Raw genomic sequence first — 22,014 nt, forward strand, 5'->3', positions numbered from 1 at the left:
TTACTTGACACAGACATTTTTGGCAAAAATTACCTGAAATAAAGGAGTTCAGGTCAGGCTGCAGGGACCTGAACTGGTTGACATAGTAGTCTCGCTGCTCCTCAGTTATCCTCCAAGGGTCATCTGAGTAATGGGCACTGCTGTCTGGCTGCTCCCGCTCCACTGAAAGAGACTGAGAGGAGGGCCGCTGGCACCAGCCAGGAGGGCCAGACCGGACTCTGGAAACATCAGTAGACCAGATTCATGCTGCTCTGGTAGCAGACACATCTTTTAGAATGATGAGAAGCAGAAATGGCCATGTCGATTATCGTCTCTTTACTTTTAACGCTGACCTAACAATATATATACCTAAATTGGGACTAATAAAGGGCCTACAGCTATATATATGCAGCACAGTGCTTGACATATTTAGCTCTGCTAAGAAACTACATATTTAGCCTAGGAGAGATGCTGTAACTATGGAGCTAGACTGCTTTGGATCTGTAGCTCACCCAGGTAACTCAGCACACGTTTTGCTCAAACAGACTTGCAAGTCCCAAGGGATCTCCTTGACTTGCTGTCACTTCCCACATTTTCAGTAAAATTAAAAAAAAAAAAAAAAAAAAAAAGTTTGGGAAAAAGAATATTCTAGAGGAGGGCATTTTATTCATTTATTTATGTACTTTTCTGAATGACTTGTTTAAGGCAGGTCACTATGTTTGGTAGGTTGGTGGTGGTGCCTTGAAGAGGTATGCCTATATAATTAGTGTCTTTGTTAAACTGTAATAACTTGGTGTTTAAGATGCTTTAGGCCTGGATGACAACACTCTTAAAGAGGAAGGGGGGCAAGAACAAACAATAACCAGGCTCCAACCATCTCCAAAACCCTTTCTCTGACATCCATCTCTCAATTTCTTAAGAATCAAAGAAAAACACCAGTTCTGAAATACTTCAAATGATCCCTGAAACAGGCAACATCATAAAGTTGTAAATTAATTTTCATTTCAAAGTACTGCACAAATGCACTCAATTTCATTTCAGTTTAGCACAAATTATGTGACATTATCTGTAGAATTTTTCCTGAGGCTCAGGTGACATTTTAGTATGGGTGTGGGATGCTGCGCGTAATGGAAAAAGTACAGAGCCCCTGAGTCATATTTATTTAGGAAAACCTCTCCCTTAGGAGAGCTCTGACCCTCCTTAGGCAAACTACCTGTTTGCAAAATAAATGCACAGCAGGCATACTGGAACACTAGAAAGATATGCTTTGGCAGTCAGCAGGAGAAGACAGGACTCATCTCATAAAAGCAAACAAAAGGCCAGAAATTAGTTTATTCTATTTGAGATACCATCTTATAAACTGGGGTTAAAAAAGTAATACACAGAATATTAGGCCATAAATTCCGTGTATGTGTTACATATGACATTCTAAATCAAGCAGGAACCTCAATGAAACCTCATATTTCAAATGAAAATGTTTTATTTTTGCTAGGATAACCTCAATGTTTTTTTAAAAAAAACTTTTGAGGATTCTCAGTCCAGTCTTCCTATCTGTGCTATTTGCTCCTTCTCATTTCACTTAGCTTCAGCAATTTAATTATATTATCCATTTAAATTTCTTCTTCCTATCATCTTTGCTTTTTTTCTTTTTCACATACGAAAAGGCACACTTCAGTTTCTTGTCTAAAAATACCATGGAGAATTCTTTTGCCTTTTGTTTTGTTTTGTTTTAACTTATCTATAATTTTAAAAGTAACATTGCTGAAGAAAAAAACACATGCAATTCGTTACCCGACCAAGAGTTGAACATGAGTGTGCAGGTTTGGCTCCGTAATTCCCTGATGATGATCCATCTTGCTGGTGAGTAGTGTGTCTGACTTCATATGGAGCTACAGACATTTAAAGTAAGTATAAAAGTGAGAAAATAATCCAAAAGGTTCTACTAGGCGAAAGCAAAAAATTAAATACTGCAAGGTCAAGCATCAGTGACCCGACAGTATCATAGTATCAAAGTAGATTTTGTCTTTAACAACAAAATTCCAGCCACATGCTTATCTTTCATGTTACATCATTCTTCTTCAGACCTTACTGATAGGAATTGTCATAATATATTATTAGATAACAGAAAGTATTATTCATAATGTGTAAATATCTATCTATGTAGCCCTTTTATATCTTTATATATTTTATATATTTACAGCCTTATATAGCAGAAGACATTACAAGAAGCAAGAAATAGTTCAACTGAGATGTAAAAAAGCATGCTCTGACAACGCTATCTAACAGTAAATCACAAAGCTTCTATATCTTAATCTTCCATATACTTTTCTTCTCTCCTTCCCTAATTACTGTTGAAAATCAAAAAACGTGACTTCTCATTATTTGGAGTCAAGTTAGTTAGTAAATTAGTAAAGAAAAGTAACAATCACTCCTTCTTTTGCTAGGGCAAGTCCCTTGCATTCTACTGCAGTAAATACAGTAAGCAGTGACATAACGGCACATTTAAGAACAATGTTTTAGAAACAGGTCAAGTATGCAAACACAAAGGCAACTTGCAAACTTTCACAGAGTGAAAACTTCTGCTGCCAGCACTTTTAAAATGTACCACAACTAAGACAGTCTGCATTAGATAGACAGCATTTAAAGGAATCTTAATGAGAAGACAACCCAAGAAATCTTGACATTTTTGAGCTCAGGAAGACCTTAAAAATTACATCCCGAAACCCCTCGCTTTCCTAAGTGGTCTTATCCTGGCATCTATTTTTATTCCTGTACAAGTTCTAATTTCAGAAGAAAAAAAAAAAAAAAAACAAAGGAAGTTGGAAAATATACAGAAGCACTTCAAGAGGAGATTTAAGTGCAAGGTCACACTGCTGTGTGTTTGCTAGCAAGAAAAACATAAAAATTATCAAGAAAAAAGGTAAAATCCACTGGTATATAGCCATAGTTGCAGTGCGAAAGGCTGACCTTAAAGACACTTTGTCCCAGTTTCAGAGTCATGCTTTCAGTACAAAGTAAGTCTAGCAAGATCAGTTCTGTGAAGCTATCACCTCAGACACATATGCAAGTGCTGTTGTTTTCAAGCCTAGTCTTTTGCATACTCGTCAGGAAACTGGAAGGTTCTTAATCTCAAAGGCCAGAAGGAATCAGTAGGTCATCTAGCCTGGCACTTGGTACAGCACAGGTCATAACGTGTTATTCAGTTACTTCCACTGAGAACATGTTTGGCTGAAGAATTTCTTCTGGAAAGGCATCCAGGGCTGAGCTGAAAAATTCTATGCCCTTATTTTAATTTCCAGTGCTTTCTGCAAAGTAAGATCAGTGTTCGACACCTCCAAGATTTTACCACCTCAAGCAGCTGCATGATTAATTTAAGAAGAAGTTGATACCTGCATTGGATGCTGCTATTTTTACGCACGGCACAGCTGCCAATTCCATGAGAAATTTCACTGAAGTTATCATTGCATGCAAATTCAGAGACTCCTTATGCCCACCCTCCCCAAAAAAGCAAGTCACTGACAGAGCCTAAAAAAATCCCAGAAAAGAGTAGAGCGCACTACAGGTAAGCATGGGCAGCTGATTTGTCATATCAGAAGACAGTCTCACTAATATTGCTTTTTTCAGAAGCCAGCAATCACTCAGCCATGCTAAGAGTGGGATGGTTAAAAAAAAAATAAATTAAATTAAAAAATCCTGTCTTTGAATGAATGGTAGTTTAGCTAACCAACAAATGAATGCCTGCAACTCTGCACTAATGATTTTCATATGAAGGCAATTGGCTAGTGTTGAACACGTTCTTATCAGGCCTGTAATGAGTTTCTACATGTTAGCTCTGTTTTTTCCACTCATTTATAAGCGAAAACAATGGCTAAAGGACTAAAACACTACTCCTTGCTCACTACAAACACACTAACCGGCAGCACTCCTCCTGGTTCCTTTGACAGAGGAGTGCTATATACCAGTGCCTGCTATCTTCACTGCTTTGGTCATCAGATGTTAACAATTATGGGAGCACAGGCACCCTACTATTAACAGGAGCTCCTCAAGCCTTTGTAAAAACTGCCTTCTGCCCCACTACCCTCTGACGAAAACCAGAACATTTTGCCACCTACTTTAAAGGCAGTAAGATCAAGGACACAGCATCATTGTAGTGCCTTATTTTTATCTGTTTTGTCTATGTTACACTGTGGGACTGTTTTTATATTCATGTCCTATTGTTATTTCCGTTATGAAACTGGAGAGATTATTATCCTTTCCTGCAAAGGAAGGTTCATTGTAAATTCAAATACTAATAGAGCAGCTACTGAAATCAGGAATGGGTTTTTCTTCCCCTCTAACTATACCTAAAGCATCATATGCTCTGAAAATACTCACAAACTCTCAATCATTGAGATACATTGCACGTAGTCTTGTCAGAGGCTGGGTATTAGCATTTATCTGTGAGCACTGACACATAAATCTAACTAATTTACCAGAAAGCAAACAGGAAGATGGGAGTGAACAATCAAAGAAAAGCTTTTAGGCAAAATAAAATGACATGATTGGATCATTTTCCAAAACTCTGATATAATTAAATTTTAAAATCAGTAGGCTGATTGTTAGTTCAATTTGAAATTCTGATGCTTCTATAAAAAAAAAAAAAAAGAGAGAGAAAAGAATAATTGAATACAGTGTGCACATTCCAACTTTTACCCTACCTCCATGCTGCTGCTCCAGCCCACTTCTTGATTTACCGTATCCATAAGTTAAGGGTATTCTCTGGTAAGTAGATGGAGAAGCAGGAGGTGAACAGATTGGAGACATTGGTGGAGACTTGGGTTCCTGTTTCAAAAACACATCAATACAGAAAAGGAACTCTGAGACGACAACAAAATAATCAAGTAATTCTGCACCACAATCCAAACACATGCAACATGATGGACAAAGAAGAGGAAAACACTGTGATTCCCTCAGGCTCTCTATATCCAAGAAAATTCTCATTAAAAAAACAAAAGAGGGTAAAGACAGAATTTGGTATTGAGCCTTCTAGGGATAAGGCACGGCAACATCATAACGAAGCTTTACAACTAACAGCTTAAGATATCCCACTTCCAAATATGCCTGAAGGAGTGAGTGGAGAAGGCTTAATGTGAGTGGGTATCTGTGGATTTACATAACACGTTTAGTTAGTGTGAAGGCATTATTTCTGAGAGAGCATTCTTTGTACTAAAACACATACCGAAATTCTAAAATAAACCTATGAATTGGTATTTTAAGCATTTGGTGGATTTGTAGGCGTTACTGGGTAACTATCCTAGAGCGCTCACTCTCTCTTGACTTACAGAAAGTGTTTAAGAGGATGCGATCCTAGATCGGTTTACTGTATTAAAGGAAAATGCAGCACAACACAGACAACCCAGATGGAGCCAGAGGTTTGAGGGCAGCGCTCTGCTTCAGTGCCAGTGCACGCAGGCAGGAGACGTACACGCTCCTCTTCCTCATCCTGCTACATCAGCTGTGCATCTTGCAGCAGCTCGTTGCCACAGGGTAACCTGCAGCTGGGAATGCCATCACCCAGGCTGACAGCGCTGTCACGCTGTGTCACACGTGTCCATGGTGCAGGGAGGTGACGCATCTGCCACGGGGCACCCACGGTGCGACCCCACGCAGCACCCAAAGAGAAGGCATTATAGCTAGGGAAAATTATGCAAATACCTCTCGCTCTGTGAGGTTGCATGTCTTTGAATGAGCACTCTCAACTCTCATAAATGCAAGGAACACAAACCTCCTTTGGCCAGCCTTGTTACACTATCATTTGAGAGCACAAGAATCTGGAAGGGTGTTTAACTGACAACAGAAAAAGAGGTTTCTTCTGGACTTCCCCTGGGGGAGATTAGTAAGGGGGGAAGCACGGTGGCCTTATCCCACCCAGAAACAGTGGCTCACGACCAACTCTCCCCCTTTCAGCACCTCCTCTCCAGCTAAGCGTTTCTGGAGCAACTAAGGATCATGCTTGCCATAAGAAATCGCTCGCCTTCCTGTTTATTCCCCCTTGAGCAGACAGATTTCTATTTGCCCCCCTCCCCTTGTACTCTCCAAGAAACAGCACTGCACTAGGGAGGACTACAACACTGCAAGAACTTACACAGAAGACGACCGGGCTGAGTTTTAAACATGCTCATATAAAGAAATTCCCTTTAGGGATGTGACTGGTATGAGAGATCTTCAAAACAAGAGCACAGTCCCGATGGGGATTATTTTTCACCTAAGGAGCTCATCTTCAGCACTGTGCTGCAGAACTGTGTAAGCTCATGTGAGTGTCATCACTTCCAGGGCCGGACCCGAAAGGAGAAAGCACAATGACACTGGCCTGAAGGAGACAGGCCCGTTACCTGTTTGTCCCCTTCATCTGTTCTCTTGTAGGAGTTTTTTTCCAGAGCTGCGTGTGGAACCTGAAACTTAACTCCATGGAGCTCTGCTGGAGTCCCATAGCGCACGTCACTGTCATTTTTCAGCGCCACGAACCGCGGCAGAGGCAATTCTTCATTAAAAGAGAGAAAAATTCAGTTGGGACTTCAGAACATTAACAGTCGTGGAAGCAGCACTGTACTGTGAAACCAGTGAAAAGTTTATCTGTGAAAGAGCACTGTTTATATTTTGTAACATTTATAAATGTGGAACTCCTGTCATTATTTTAGGTCTTAATAAAGATGTGAATCTTACACAAAGGTACATTTGCTAGCTTTATAGATTTCTCTCTTAATGCACAGAGAAACAATTAAGCCTTATGCACATTATTAAAGTGAGCAGAAAACTCATTTCCTGCCTTGAAAACATTGTCTGTAGTAAAAAGAACAGTTTCTCACAGAAACTGTGGGACTGATGAATTCATTAGGTCAGGATGACAGTGTTCTCAGCGCTGCCATCATACAAGGAGCAAGTTATAAATGGTAGGGCTCAGAGACCATGTCAGGGCCTGGTGAGATGGCTGTGTCGAAAGGTCCCATTTTGCTTCTCCTTTGCAGAGCAGAAGAGGGACACTTCTAAGCAAATGTATCTTTAGGACAATTCACGATTACTTTGAGGGAATCTTCATTACAAATCATTATTTTTTTTTTGTGCATAGTCACACCCGAAGATTAATACAGACAGAATTAACGGAGTGTAGCCTTCAAAATCGAGCCATACATCACCTCTGTAATCATTTACACCTACAACTGCTACCAGGGAGAAAAAGAAATCAATTTAGGTTTGCTGCATGCTACTCATCCCACTCTGAAAGCACTAACATATTTCAAGGGAAGATGTAATTAGCACTGGAAGTGTTTCAGTCCGAGTAAGCAAGCAGGATACCAGTACAAAGACCCTTGCTCGCTCAGACTGGTGGATGATGCACAGCTGCTGTACCTTATCAGGCACACACAGTAAATCTCACTTTAGTTCAGGTTTCTAATTTAGCTCGGTTTTTCTCAGACTAACAGTGGCATCCTTAGAAAGACGTGCAATACAAGACATCGCAGACAAGCCATCTGCGAGGAAAACAGACGGACAAACCCTGATGTGGTCTAAACCCTGGTCCTGCCATGCCAGGATCCAACCCCTCTGCCTCACTGGCAGCTGGGATGAGAGGCTTGGCACACATGGGGCTGCAGATGCTTTCACCTGTGGGTGCTTTCACCCAGGAAGGGGCAAACCCTTTGCAACTCATTGCCCTCAGCAGGGGCAGCTGAGCTGAAGCTATGCCAGCAGCAGTGCCCCATGTATGAGGCTTTATCTTTCTGTACTTTTATTATCATTGTCATTCTTTGTGGAGAACAAAGTTGCTTTAAATTACACCTACCATACGTTTCCCTATCTAGTGACAGGGAGCATTATTTTAGCACGGCCCCCAAAGCACCCCTCCACCCCAGCAGCTATCAGCCCCCGCTGCAGACAGCTGTCACGATCAGAGGCCGAAGGTGACAGGGAGATGCATTGTACTGGGTCTGGCTGGGATGTTAACTTTCCCTGCAGCAGCCCATACAGTGCTGCGCTCTGCACTTGTAGCTAGAACAGCACTGGTATCACACCGGTGCTGTGCCTGCTGCTGAGCAGTGCTGGTACAGCATCAGGACTCTCTCTGACCCTCCTAGGGGGTGGGCAAAAAGTGAGAAAGAAACATTGCCAGGGCAGCTGACCTAACCCAGCCAAAGGGATATTCCATACCATGTGGTGTCACACTCAGCAATAAAAGGTGGAAAAAGGAAGAAGAGGGGAGGGGTGGGCTCTTGTTGTGAGAACGTCTGTCCTCCTCCCGAACACTGGCTACGTGCGTTGAGGCCCTGCTTCAAGGACGTGGTCAAGCATCGCTCATTTGTGGGAAGTAGAGAGTAATTTCTTTCCTCTGCACTTCCACATAGCCTTTACTTGTTTTGTTTTGTTATTCCCTTTCCCCCTCCCTCTTCCCCTTTCCCTTTTTTCCCTTTAGTTGAATTGTTTAATTAATAATATTTCCTTAATAATATTTATATATATATTTTTTTTTCTCTTTAATTAAATCATCTTTATCTCAACCTGTGAGTTGTTCTTTCCTTTACTTCTTCCCCTCCTCATCTGAGGAGGGGGAGTGAGAGAGCGGTTGTGGTGTTCAGCTGCCTAGCTCCGTAAAACCACCACATGCATCCACAGCACCAACCAGTGGCCACTTGGCACTGCCTTTCAAGAGGGGCTGCAGGAGTTGGACTCGATGATCCTTGTGGGTGCTTCCACCTCAGGATATTCTATGATTCTAACCTCAGCTCTGCCATACGTGTCATTCCATACAGCTTTCTACCACTTGCTTCTGGAAAGTAACACTGCCTTCTGCTCCTCCTCTGTTCCACAAAATACAGTGGTTTCACAGACGAGCTAGGAGGAAACTTTACCAGCACAGAGAGCTTGCAAGCATTAAAGAAAGCAAAAAAAAAAAAAAAAAAAAAAAGTGCAAAGTGCTGCAAGCAAAATTTACTACTTACCATTCTTAATGCTCTCAATTCGTACTGGGAACCCCGACTGCGCTGCCGCAATTAACTTCAAAGCAATGTAAAACTGAGCAGGACCAAAATAACCCACGCGCTTGGCTCCACAAACTTCCGTAATCTAGGAGAGAAGAGGCGCATTGCTGGTAAAAAGCATTTCACTTTTTCGGGGAACGCAAGCAGCTCTGTGTAAACAAGCAAAGCAAAAAGTCCTTATAAATGCAAAACGCGTGTTGTATTTAAAGTTATCTAGCAAACGTATTTGTTCCAATTCGGGATATTGCTGTTTGATCACAGTCCCCTTAGAACATCAGGGATGAGTTGTTATTTATCACCATTTTTAGGAGCATTGCTGGGGAGCAATGCTATCCTAAAATGATTCGTGTGCTTTCATACTAGGCATGATTCCAACAGCTGGTGAAACGATTGCTTGTCACATACGCTGGCCAGTCAAACATTTCCACTGCAGAAGCTATGGCATTCATAGGAAATCCTACTTAGAATTAGTCCTTACAACAGCTCCGATGACCGCTGTAACCAGAACATAAATGCAACACAGGAAATTCCCCATCCCATCGCTTCAGCAGAACACGCTTTGGGAAAAATTAACAGAGTCTTGGTGCCGAAGCTCCGTTACCATACATCCTTAACCAGACTTCGGCCCCCTCCCCTGTGAAGCACACACCTCCATTTCCACACGCTCAGACACCAGCTACATGAGCAGCAGCTGCCGGCAGGTCTGCAGCACAGGCAATATTCCCCACCACGCTGGGAGCTCCGAGGCGATCACAGGCAGACTTCATCAGGGGCTACAGTGGGACCGGGCCCCTTGATGTAAAGGGAGATAGGCTCTCTGGACAAGTACAGCTTCAGTTAACCAGCAGAATGTGCCATTCCTTTACCTCTACGCCTTTTTTTTTCCTGAAGCCACCCTGATTTTTTTATTTTTTATTTTTTATTTTCTCCCTGTAGCTGGCCCTACTGCTTATTTTACATCCAGGTGGGAGCCTAGGTCCTGCAACAGGACCCACACCCATGCCACCAGCTTGCCATGAGTTACCAGGGCACTCTTACCAGCAAGAGGCAACACTGAGCAAGTGGGGCTTCAGCACAGGGATCGGCAATGCTGGGAGCCACCCGAAAAGAAGCTAAGAGTCACTTCTGCACCAGTGTTTCTGTACTTTGGAATATTAAGGCTGCAGGATGTTGCAAATGATCTGCTCCCCCCTGATACAGAAACAGAGACATTTTGTTCTGATAAAGCAGTCTTAAAAATAATGATTATTATTTTTATCAAGGATACACACACCATCTTTCAAAAACACTGTGCTTTTTCAAGCTATCTGCCTGAAACCTACTCTTTGTAATTTCACTCTTTGGTGGTAACAGAAGAAAAATGTTTTGTAGGCACAACCTCCTCCGTGTTATTTCTGCAACCAAACCCTGATCTCTTGCTAATGGCCTGGAGCAACAGATGGAAGCTGCCACAGTAGCCCCATTTATGACACAAGTAATTGCAGCTATTCACATAGATTAATTGTAGGTACAGGTATTTGCTCTTATTAGTGTCCCCAGGCAGCTAAGGCTGAGGGATGCTCGCTCTCTTCCAGCCAGCAGCTCACACCACCTAAACGAGGACCCTGCTTAGAGCTGCGGGCTGGAGCAGCCTCCCTCTGCAGCAGCAGCAGAGGTAGGAGGCAGATTAGCCTTCACCCAAAATTAAATCCTCAGAATATGCTGCTTAAATTCCCATAGCAGCTTCAAGTGAATCCTGTTTTGTTTTGTTTTCCTGATTTTACCTTTTGCAGGGTCAGTGCACATAGTCTCTTGCTGGGCAGATTACATTTAGTGATATGCATTCCTGAAGTTAAGCTAGTCTGTGCAATATGCTATTAAGACTCTCCAAGATCCATCTGAATTAAAGGCACTGTGTATGACATTGCAAGATGGCATTTTTTTCAGACTAGACTCTCTCTGAAATAAAACAGAGAGTACTTTGGAACTAAGATTTATGAAAATATCCCCTGTAAGACAGGGAAACATCAGGACTGCTTTCCTTCAACTGATATTTAAAAACATTTTTTTTTTTATCCTTTCCTGTTGTCTGTTTAGGTTATGTTGTTTTCAGTGAGAGGGCCAGGAAATAACTGGTATTCTCTATTCACAGACTGCCAAACAGACACAGACGTAAAACAAAATAAATTGCACACCTTGATACCGCATGGGATCTTAATACAGAACTATCAACAGCCACCTTTCATTGCCTTTTTTTTTTTTTTTAGATTCTTCAGCAGAAAACTGCAATCCCCCAGTGACAGCTGAAGATGGAAGAAAAGTTTAATGCAGAACACGTTGGAAATGCTTTTTCATGGTGGTAGGTTACCGCTGTGTCTTGCCAAATCTAACCTCAGGATGATAAACAGAATTAGCCAAAGACCGATCTATTAAATGTTTTTCGAGGCAAGAGCATGATGCTGAGTGGACTAGAACTGAGTTTAAATTTCTGCAAGGTGCAACTGCTTAAATGGAACAAATTCATGCATCACTTGCCAATCGAGAAAAAAAGCTCATTTCACACAGCACGCGAAAACATTTCTCAGAGAAGGATGGAGAGCCGTGGTGCCTAACCTTGTGCTTGTTCTAAGTCAGTCCTGGAACAATGCCTGTATATATTCAATGGCATTTCAGCAAAAAGCCTTAAAACACATGTTCTCTGCAAGAATCACACCACCTTCCCTATCACGCAACCATGAATGATGGGGAGAAAGATCGAGATCTATACGCCTGCACACCCTTCTGATGGGCCAGAAGTTCTTCTACAGTTGTAAAAATAAGTAACATTTCTTCCCTCTTCTCTTTAAAATAACAATAAATAAATAAAAAATCTCTGACTTATCAACATTAAAATTTAAGACGTAGCTATTGAGCTGTTTGGAAGAGTGGCTGTTTTAAATTACTGTTCTCCATGTGAACTCCTATTAGGAAAGCTTTACATCTTGAAACGCTGGAACAAAAAGCAGATTTTTGTATTTACTATCCACTCACTGCTCTGCTCTATCGGCTGACAGCGAGTGTTGTTTTTGTAATTGCTCCTTGAAGACATCCCACTTGAAGCTGCTTTTCCCAGCACAATCTGACATTGTTCCAGCTCTCCCCGGTTCTCTCCGAACAAATTTCCACCACAGCCTCCAAGAGCACTGACCTCTCAAACACCCTGGGCAAGTCTAAATTAGATTGCAAGAGCTAAACTTCAGGAACTGAGCCTAGAACTGAAGTTTGCTTGCTGTACGTAGGGAAAGAGGTAAAATCAGCAACAGCTATTCAGTAACCCTAGAGCAGGTGGGCAGGCTGAAGTGGTCGTCCTCCGGCTTCAAGGGAAATGTTTTCATCTGTCAGCAATGGTAAAGCTGGGATTTTTGCTTTTTTACTTCACCATTAACAATGCTATGTCGTCCTCTGTGTCTTGCTGGCATCCAGTTTTTGTCTGCTCTGCTCCCTTGTCACAATCTGCCGTGGTCACTTCACTGCCTGTCATTTGTGGGTAAACCCAGCCCAGGAAGGTGAAAGCCCCTGTGAGTGCTGTAGTGCTCGCAGAGGAACATGTATAAGCTGAATGCAGGTCCTCTGAAAGAAAAAGAAGATGAGCAACCACTTTGCCTATAGGATGACCAGCTGTGCTGACGAAGCTGCAGGCTCAGCCCTCCACACCAGCCGCCCCGTGACAACTCTTTCAAAGACAAATATTTGCAGCAGTTCTTTATCAACAGCTTATCTCAAAACCGTATCATATGTCTGACCCACTTCACTTTTTTGTTTTTTAATTTTCTGTTTACAGATTCTTTGATCTGCTGGTCGTGGACAAGTTTTGCTGCATTCTTAAACAGGTATTTCTTTCTGAATGGATCGTTGTTCAAATGCCTGTACCACTGCCTGGAGCCCACGGCTACGTGTCTCTTCGTTATTTAAAGTGAAGTAAGGAACAGCACTTCGTGGACACGGGAGGGCTGCTGCCCAGGAAGGCAGCAGGAACGTGCTGGAGGAGCTTCCAGCCACCCGGAGGAAGGGGCTCTGTCGTGGACTGGGGGTTGTTAGCCCTGCTCTTCTGCCTCCATGGTATTTCTGTAACCATACATTTACTCTGCCGTCTTGTCTTTTAAAATGGATGCTTTATCTGCTTTAGACTCTTTTAAACAGCACCTGAGAAGCTCACTAAAATTTGGCTATTCTGAGCAAGCAGGGTTCTGGCACCTGTAACGAAAGGAGATGGTAATAGCTTACTTTACGGCACGCAAGATAACACATACATAAGGCACTTCTGAAGACCTAACAACAAAATCTCACTGTTTAAGCTCTGTGTGACCCCAGTTTAAAATTACAGTGTTCTTTAAGCTGAAGCTCTAAGGCGAGCTACTGATAAGCTACTGTAGCTTGGCCACTGCAGTTACCGCAGTTGTAAAAGCAGCAGGAAGCAACCACATCTGTTATGTAAAACGTGCCGACAGCCCCGCCAGAGCTTCCCCAGACCCCCCCATGCTGGCACGAGGCAGAAGCACACGCATCTGCACGCACAAGTGCTCCACACACCGCCTCACCTGGGCGCTTCTGTGGGGCCAGCTCTTCCCTCAGGGCGGGCAGAGCACTTGCCAAGCAGCCCCAGGCAGAACATTTGATGCCGACCCCAAGAACTGCAAAGTTTATGGCACAGTGCACGTTTGTGCACAACATGCACATGCACCCACGGACAGAATCACGTGTGAACACTAAAAATGTTTTCAAATTACTCTAACTCTCATGTTACCTTGGCCAAGGCAAGGGTCTATGGAATCCCCTATCCTGTATCATACGTCAGCTGCAGACACCTGGAGAAATCAAAGAGCTCAAATCTCACAGTTCTTCTCTTCAAATAGCAGAAGTGCCAATGCCAGCACACTGCAAGTTACAGAAAGCATTGATCTGAGCTGTGCAGCTACCAGGACATGTGAGTCAGCACTGTTAATCAAAAGATTTCAGCATTGGCTAGAAAAACTGCCCAGGAATAAAGGCTGCTGATGCAGCCTAGCACTTGTAAGCACCGATCTGCACCTGAAAGAAATCCAGTCTCCTCTGCTCAACCTTTGGTATTTAATATACAAACGCTTATAAATCTTTTTGTTTTATCTGTGTGTGATGTGGAAAAAGAAAACACTGTCATCTGATGTCACTCTTACTGGGAAGTTTAAGAATCACCATTCCTGAGAAATCTGGATGCCACGTAAACAAAATTCTTTCCACGATAGCAGTGTCTACAGAATAAGGTCAGAGGCTGCTATGCTTATTTGCTGATACTTCATTCTGTCTTCTCTTTGAAAGGAAAATCTACCATCATCCTCACTAAACACTTCCTTTAGAAGCGTGTAGAAAGCCTGCAGGGGTGAAAGAGATGAAGCAAATACTTTTCAAAACCTCCATGAATTTTTCTTCCTCCCATCTGGCAAATGAATATTGTATCTGAGAACAGCATTCATCCATCCAGAAGCGTTCAAGCTGTGCTTCATATTCACTAGCTTGTATCAAATTCATATAAGCATCGATCCGGGTCAATAAATACAGCTGGTGCCCATAAATTTGTATAGGATATGTGAAATTTTAATAATGCTTATTACACCAGAACACAAAAATAAAGAGCCTGAACACTGGTTACTCTGGATTTAAGAACTAATCATAAGCATACCAAACAGCAGTATGGATTTTTGTAAAAGTATGATTCCACTTACTCAGTGAACTGTTTCACGTTTTTTGTAGGCAATCGTTCCTAAGCGTTTGGCTATGGAAATGCACATATTCATCAAGCCACTCCCTGAGATGCTGTACACATATACTTGCTAAAATCACTATTAAATCCCCAAATCCCCAGGAAATCTGCAGAGTATGCAGAATTTGGTTACAGATGCTTTATCTGCTTTTCAAATCTTACTGTGGAAACAAGGGAATAAGGGTAACATCCCAAGCACGATGACAAGTAGAGAGCCGTTACACCACCCCATCCAAACAAGTAGATTGCAGGAAGCTTCCACAGAGCTTATCCGAATTTCTTCTGATACAAGGCACTGCCAGGAATGTTTCATTCTCCTGGATGTGAGACATGAATTTCATGGATCCCATCCTGCAGATGTTTAATAACATACACTGCATACGTTACAAATACGCTTCCTTAAAGGCACTAGTCATTCCAAGGACTTCTGTTCATTTTCCTGCTCACCTCTTCTCTTCCAAAAAGTTATCTAGAGAAATAACCCCGAGAAGGCTCAGGACACGAGAGAGGGGAGCCCAGACCCTCCAACTCTTGCTCGCTCAGCCGAGACGTGATTCTAATAACCCCCGTACCCGCGAGCAACAAAACGCACCAGGGGAACTTGATGAAGGCAGGATGTAACTACCCACATGGGAGTTGGGCCAGCACTGGAACTGGCCCAACTGAAATACGCATCAGTTTGTAAAACTTTCATTTTCTGGAGGCTGACCTGAAAATAGTACACAATTCTTACTAGTAGTGAGAGTGAATGGAGAGTTGCACTTGAGCTCAAGTAGAATTGCCACGTTTTGCAAAGGAGCTGCAACGGTGCCTTTTTGGAATGAAAAAACATGACAATCACATGAACATTATAGGACAGTATTTTTTAACAAGGACACATTTTAGGTGTAGGTAGCATTTCCTTGAATTTTTATAATATTTGACCACTTCATCAACTAAGTTGTTAACATTGTAAAGAGAATTTTGCATAAACATAATTTTCATTAGCATATTTTCATCTTAAGAGTACATTTTCACTGATTTAAAATATAGCAATCATTGAAAAATTGAATTCATTATCTAGAATGGCAATTATTATGAACTCCAATGTACTTCAATATGGCTAAAAAAAAAAACTCAAAAACGCTCTATATATGCGCACAACTGAAACCGAATTTCACTTGAAGCATGGTCTTAACAATGCCACCCTAATAGGAAAAGCTTCTACAATCTGTCCAAGACTTTTTTTTATACAGGAAGAGTGGTCTCTCCATTTCTGCAGTTTAGATATGAATTAAAACATATAAAATAAATTGAAAATTCTGAAATTTGATAACACAGCATGAAGTCATTTGTAATGCAAGACTCCTCGACCATACAAAAAAGCATTTTACTGACCTTCGCAGTGCGTTATTCGCACAGACAATCCTTATCCTACCTTTTGTCAAATTGCAGTCTGTTAATAACACTCCACAGACTAAGTCAATGATTGTTTTTTCAGAAAAAAAAAATCCCCACTGATTTGGGTTGAAGTGATTTTGTTTGCTGAAGTCAAAATTCAGTCAGATGCATGAGTATGAGTCATACAATACAAATGTGTATTACAGAAATATCCACTTCATTTTTACCGTTTCACCATAACGTGTTTTTAGACAGGATTCACCTTCCTCTCCAAAGAATCTAACATCAGTTGTTTGTTGCAGCTTACACTTCAGTAAATAAGCTGCCCTGCAAAGCTTAGCAATGCAATTCCATTTTGTTCTCAGGTTGAAATAGCATCATAAAAAGCCTCAGTGTAAGTACCACTCAGTTTGTGAAAACACCTCCCTGCCATCAGTGAAGCAGCTAGCCAAGCTCACCTAATGCACAAACGTAACTTGCAGCTGCTGAGAAACTGAAAAGCTTTGAACCGAGCCTAAGGAGATGCCTCCTGCAGACATTTCATGTTTTCTGAACGGACCACCAAAATATCCTCTCAAATCCTGAGCTTCTTTCAGCTCATGAGCAAAATAATCAAAACGCTAGATAAATCCTAAAAATCAAGTGAAGGCACAATCTTTTTGGATGTACAAAAATTAACCATAGAATCATAGAATATCCCGAATTGGAAGGGATCCATAAGGATCATCAAGTCCCATTAACTGCTCTAATAGGTCTTTTTATACTTCTGTTGATAAAGGTAAGGCAAAGACACCCAGTATACAGACCTCCTCTGCTAGATCTCCCTTTATTTTCTCATTTGGTGGCAACGTTTAAAGGCTTCCCTCCGTCACAGTACATCATGTTACTATGGGTAAATCCAGGCTACGAAGATGGTGAAAGGCCTGGAGGGGAAGACGTACGAAGAACGGCTGAGGTCACTGGGCCTGTTCAGCCTGGAGAAGAGGAGGCTGAGAGGAGACCTCATCACAGTCTACAACTTCCTCGTAAGGGGGTGTCGAGAGGCAGGAGACCTTTTCTCCATTAACACCAGTGACAGGACCCGCAGGAACGGGGTTAAGCTGAGGCAGGGGAAATTTAGGCTTGACATCAGGAGGGGGTTCTTCACAGAGAGGGTGGTTGCACACTGGAACAGGCTCCCCAGGGAAGTTGTCACTGCACCGAGCCTGTCTGAATTTAAGAAGAGATTGGACTGTGCACTTAGTCACATGGTCTGAACTTTTGGGTAGACCTGTGCGGTGTCAAGAGTTGGACTTGATGATCCTTAAGGGTCCCTTCCAACTCAGGATATTCTATGATTCTATGAATTTAATTTTAGTGTGCTATCGCAACCAAGAGACCTACATGACTGTCCACAGGCAGGACCACAGTGTGCTTCAATTGCCTCCCCAACAGCTGCCTTATTATTTCCACATTTCTTCGCAACTACAGCAAAGAAATATTTCAAGAGTTTAGCTCTCAGATGCTGTGCCAGAATAACTTTACGATCTGTTCCATTTGGATGCTTTTTTCACAGCTGAAAGTATACCGAGGGCAGCCGACAGCATACCTCATGGCAATTACCGTTATCTTTACAGATCCAGGCAAAAACATTTCCCAACTTAATTTGGAAAGCAAATCGCCTTTTCTTCTCAGCCAGCGCACTTCTACTCCTTGATGGGACGCAACCCTCCAGCCCCAACACTGTCCTCGTGCTCCCAGCCACACCTCTCAGCTGAATAACAGGTAAATCAATCCTTAATCTCAGGTGATAATGAAGCAATGCACTTGGCATTCCCTCTGCACCTAGCTGAGCCACTTGGATACAAGCCTCATGGGGCCACACTTCAGCTCACAGGACTCCTGGGGGATGCGCCACTTGCAGAGGATGACAGAACCAACTGAAGTTAGCTGGAAAGATTATAGAAAGATATCTGAAGTTTACATTTTTGTATTTCAGTGTCAGCTTAAATAGTTACAGCACAATGTCTGTGAAGAAATTTAGTCTTTAGGCTTGAAAGTTTCTGCATACAAATGAGTTTCTGCTGTTTGAGATCTCTCATACAGGATTTTACCTCGACAAGTGAGGTCGTCAGGGAAAATGAAAAAGCCACAAGCAAGACAGCTTGGAGGCAGAAATTCACATCGCTCCGAGGCAGCACTCACAACCCTTCCCTCTGCCACTGCCATGTTTTTACCCCATTTTGGCAGAGCTTTTTCCATTCACAAGTTACAGTAGCAGTGCTGACTATACAGCTGCATCTGCTCCAGTATGCTGCTCCATCCTTCAGGTTTCCTTCAGTAACAGCTCAAACAGGAAGCAGCAACCATTTTATATATATTTCAGGTGTAAAATCCAGAGTTCTAGAGCAGTATAAATATTTTATTTGCTTTTATCTTGGTTTTGTGGTGATTTTTTTCTTACAACATTTAGCTGCTTTTGCCTTTTCTTTACTTTTAGACAGAGTTAAAGCAAGAGTTGCTCAGCGCTGCTCTAAAAAAAAAGGGCTTGATTTTCTTTCCTAGACACTCGGGACAAACACTTTAAAAAACAGAAAGAGAGCATCCTTCAGCAACTAGCCAAAGGAATGGAAGCGGTCTTTAAAAATAAGCAGAGGTGGCCAACCGAAACTGAACTGAAATCTGAATTTTCTGCAGACGCACCACGGATAAGTTGCATGGCCACCATTAGCTCCAGCTACTCCCGAAAACCTGCCTGCACTGCCACGGCTCCTGCTGGCTCCCCCAGCACCAGCTCCTTACTGGGAAGCATTCCCAGCCCCACTGAAACTCTGCGACCCCGACCTTAGCGGTGACTGATACAGTGCAGAACCGGCCAAAAAATACAGCAGCAATGTGATCAACCCCAGGTTAGAGGTTCTGTGTAGAAAGCCTGGCACAGGGATCAAAACAGGATGTCCCGTCCCATGCACAATTCAGTTCACAGCAAGATATTCCTGCAAAACAGAATGCAAGTTAATCCCTCTGTTTCTGTTCATCTTCAGCATGCCTTCGTTCCAATAAAAAAATACAAATAAAGCACTTCTTACACATTGATGTGTAACATATAATTTATAATGTAAAATGTAACAGATAAAACCCACCTTTTAGCACCAGGTATTTTTAACTTTGGCCAGCACAATGCAGATGAGCACCCAAACAATCAGTCCAACAACACCTTTATGCTTATTTCCATTTGGCTTTCCTCCCTTATCTTTAATGGCCTAGGACAACTGTAGGATCCAAATACCATGACATGCAAAAACAAACATAACACCCCTTAAGAATCACAGCTCTCTTACAAAATCTTCATAGCATTACACTAAGAGATTATTATCCAACATTAACTTTTAGTAACATGACTTAACAGATTCAGAAAACTATTTAGCAAAACTAATCTCCCTTTTAAAAAAAAAAAAAATCCAAAACCACTCAAAAAATGAATTTCTGTACATTAAAAAAGGAGGAAAAAAGTCACATGGAGTGCTTTAAATTATGTCTGTTCTGAAGCCCCAGAGGGAGCAATTGATGAAGCTTGTTTTCCAAGCCTTTCCTTCTCGGTAGCGCCCTGAAGATTTATGCAATTTAAAGTTAATTGAAACATTATTAAGAGTGTTGCACTCAACTGAAACGGGCATAAATCGCTGACAGAGAGGATAACTGTGGAGTGAAATTCTGTAAAAGGATTTTCTAGCCACCAGGATGGTGGCAGTTTGTGTGAACAGATGAGGTGGGCTCCCTCAGGAAAGCCAGGAGCTGCCCCGGGCCTAGCCAACTTCTCCATCACCGATGCTGCATGACCCACCACACGTCACCAATGCAGACACCCTGCTGAGCCCCTCTCCTGCCTTTGGATAAAGATAACGACAGCACAACTTGCACTTGTGAGACACACCGCCAAAAAGTGCTTTGGATTTCTAAGATCTTGACCAAATAGTGCAAGCCTGCTCAAAGCAGCCCTTCCCCACACCGATCTTCACGGCCTCACACAGCTGAGGGGAGCAGCCCAGTGGCTGGATATGAATCTCCATTTAATCTCTAATTCCTCCCCACAACTTTCAGCTAACACTGATCGCACAAAGTAGACTAAAGAATGTTTTAACACATCGGATAGAGAAAAGGGTGATGATATATTTGGCTGTGAACAGATGGGTGAGGTGGAGAGCGATCCGTGGCTGGTATCACATGGTGATTTTTGGAGCTCCTAAGGCACTAGTGATCATTGCAGGAGAAATAATACTGTCTGAAAAGCAAACAGAAAATATCCAATAAAATCTTATCTATTTTCTTAAAGGAATGGAAACCTCTCCCTCTGCCCCAACACCAATTTTAGCAAAGATTTTGACTTGATTTCTCCAAAAATATTACAATCATTTCAAAAATAATTCCTACGTCTGCGCTTCCTCCCTCTACACACTCACAAATAGCACAAAAAATGTCAAAATTATAAGTAAATGAAAGCTTCAGTCCCCTTTCATTTCCCTATGAACATTTTTTAGGGATCCAAGAACTGCTGAATGTGACCGAGGTCTCATTTCACACAGGGTGCACGAGCCAGCGTTTATCTGCAAGCCTGCCTGTCCTTCCAAGGGAGCTCCGTGGGGATGCACTGGGGACGAGCGGCTACTTCTCACACCACCAACCTCCCACGACAGACAGACAGACAGACACGACAAACTGGGGCCGTGCCGGCACCCATCCCAGCTCTCGGTGTGGCTGTGCGTGCAGAAGTGGTTCACAATACATGTGAAATGCTAAATTGCTCAGAGTTTCTAGTTTGTTTGGTCTTAATGCAACCACTAACAGCATGCTTATTTTAATAGACCTGTGTTACTAGGGTGAAACATTGCAGCAGCCAGGGTATTAAAAAACATCAGCTGTGAGGCTCTTATGACTCTTTCATAGGACTTTCTGGAATTAATCTAGAAAAACAAAAAGACATCTGTACACATTACTGCATACTACAATAAAAAGGATTTGTAAAAGCTTATTGCATGCAGCTTTTCCAAGTATCTGTTCATTTTTAGCATTTCTTTCTTTCAGCATTAAAAATTAAGCATATGCAACAGGACAGCAAATAAACTATTTATCAATCTTTTTTTTTTTTTCCTTTTAATTCCTTTCATTTCTTTCCTGTTATTTAATATTGGTAAGTTTTACATTTAAGACTGAAACCCTTAGGTGAATTGTTGCTTGAAACAAATAAAAGCTGGGTATCAAAGACCGTGTTGTGTGCCTATCCACATTGTACAGACAGCAGCAGCCTCTTTTCCTTCTCATAAGCCTCTGCCTTCCACTTTCTACAAAATTTATGCACTAAATGGAAAGGAATTGTGTGAAGTAAATAGTTTACCGTGCAATTAAAGCCCCAAAACATTCACAAAAGGAGGCCAAAGTCCACCAAAAGGCGAAGCCACAGAAGACTTAATAAATTTATATCTTAGTAACAGCGTACTCCGTATGGCCAAGCTGGAAATTCTCTTCTTACATAAGAGCTGTACGATTCAAAGGATTTCTCTCTCCGAGATCCGCATGAAATAGCCCCATGTGAATTCACTAGGAATGCTCACGGGCTGGAAACCCCTAAGTTTCTTAACTGCTTTCTTAGTTTGGAGCCTGACTGAGAATAAGCAAAAGCATTCGTACTTAACAAATATACACTCTTTCCCCTATTTTCCATGTCTAAACCATTTGAACTCCTGAGAGCGCAGGGGCTGATTAAGCTTTTAATTCCCTCAATGCTTTTGCACAGGAATCTGTTGGCTTAGCAGACTTAACAACAGCTACTTTGTTAAGCACAGGGAGCAAGACTGCATGGAAAGTCCTGTTTCTGACACTCCCATTCCCTCTGGTCCTACCTAGCAAGTATTG

At 42.1% G+C, this 22,014-nt stretch overlaps 1 protein-coding gene across 1 annotated transcript in view; it reads right to left on the reverse strand.

Moving 5' to 3' along the window:
• REPS2 (RALBP1 associated Eps domain containing 2) overlaps nt 1-22,014 on the reverse strand; it is a 98,654-nt gene that overhangs the window by 58,360 nt on the left and 18,280 nt on the right. Inside the window, exons 2-6 of the mRNA XM_035334034.1 lie at nt 8,952-9,075; nt 6,351-6,499; nt 4,677-4,800; nt 1,771-1,868; nt 34-172 (exon numbers count right to left, since the gene is read on the reverse strand). Coding sequence (XP_035189925.1) covers nt 34-172; nt 1,771-1,868; nt 4,677-4,800; nt 6,351-6,499; nt 8,952-9,075 — 634 coding nt within the window. The remainder of the gene's footprint in view (nt 1-33; nt 173-1,770; nt 1,869-4,676; nt 4,801-6,350; nt 6,500-8,951; nt 9,076-22,014) is intronic.

The sequence above is a fragment of the Oxyura jamaicensis genome, chromosome 1 (genome assembly GCF_011077185.1).
Source record: "Oxyura jamaicensis isolate SHBP4307 breed ruddy duck chromosome 1, BPBGC_Ojam_1.0, whole genome shotgun sequence".
NCBI classification, from domain to species: domain Eukaryota; kingdom Metazoa; phylum Chordata; class Aves; order Anseriformes; family Anatidae; genus Oxyura; species Oxyura jamaicensis.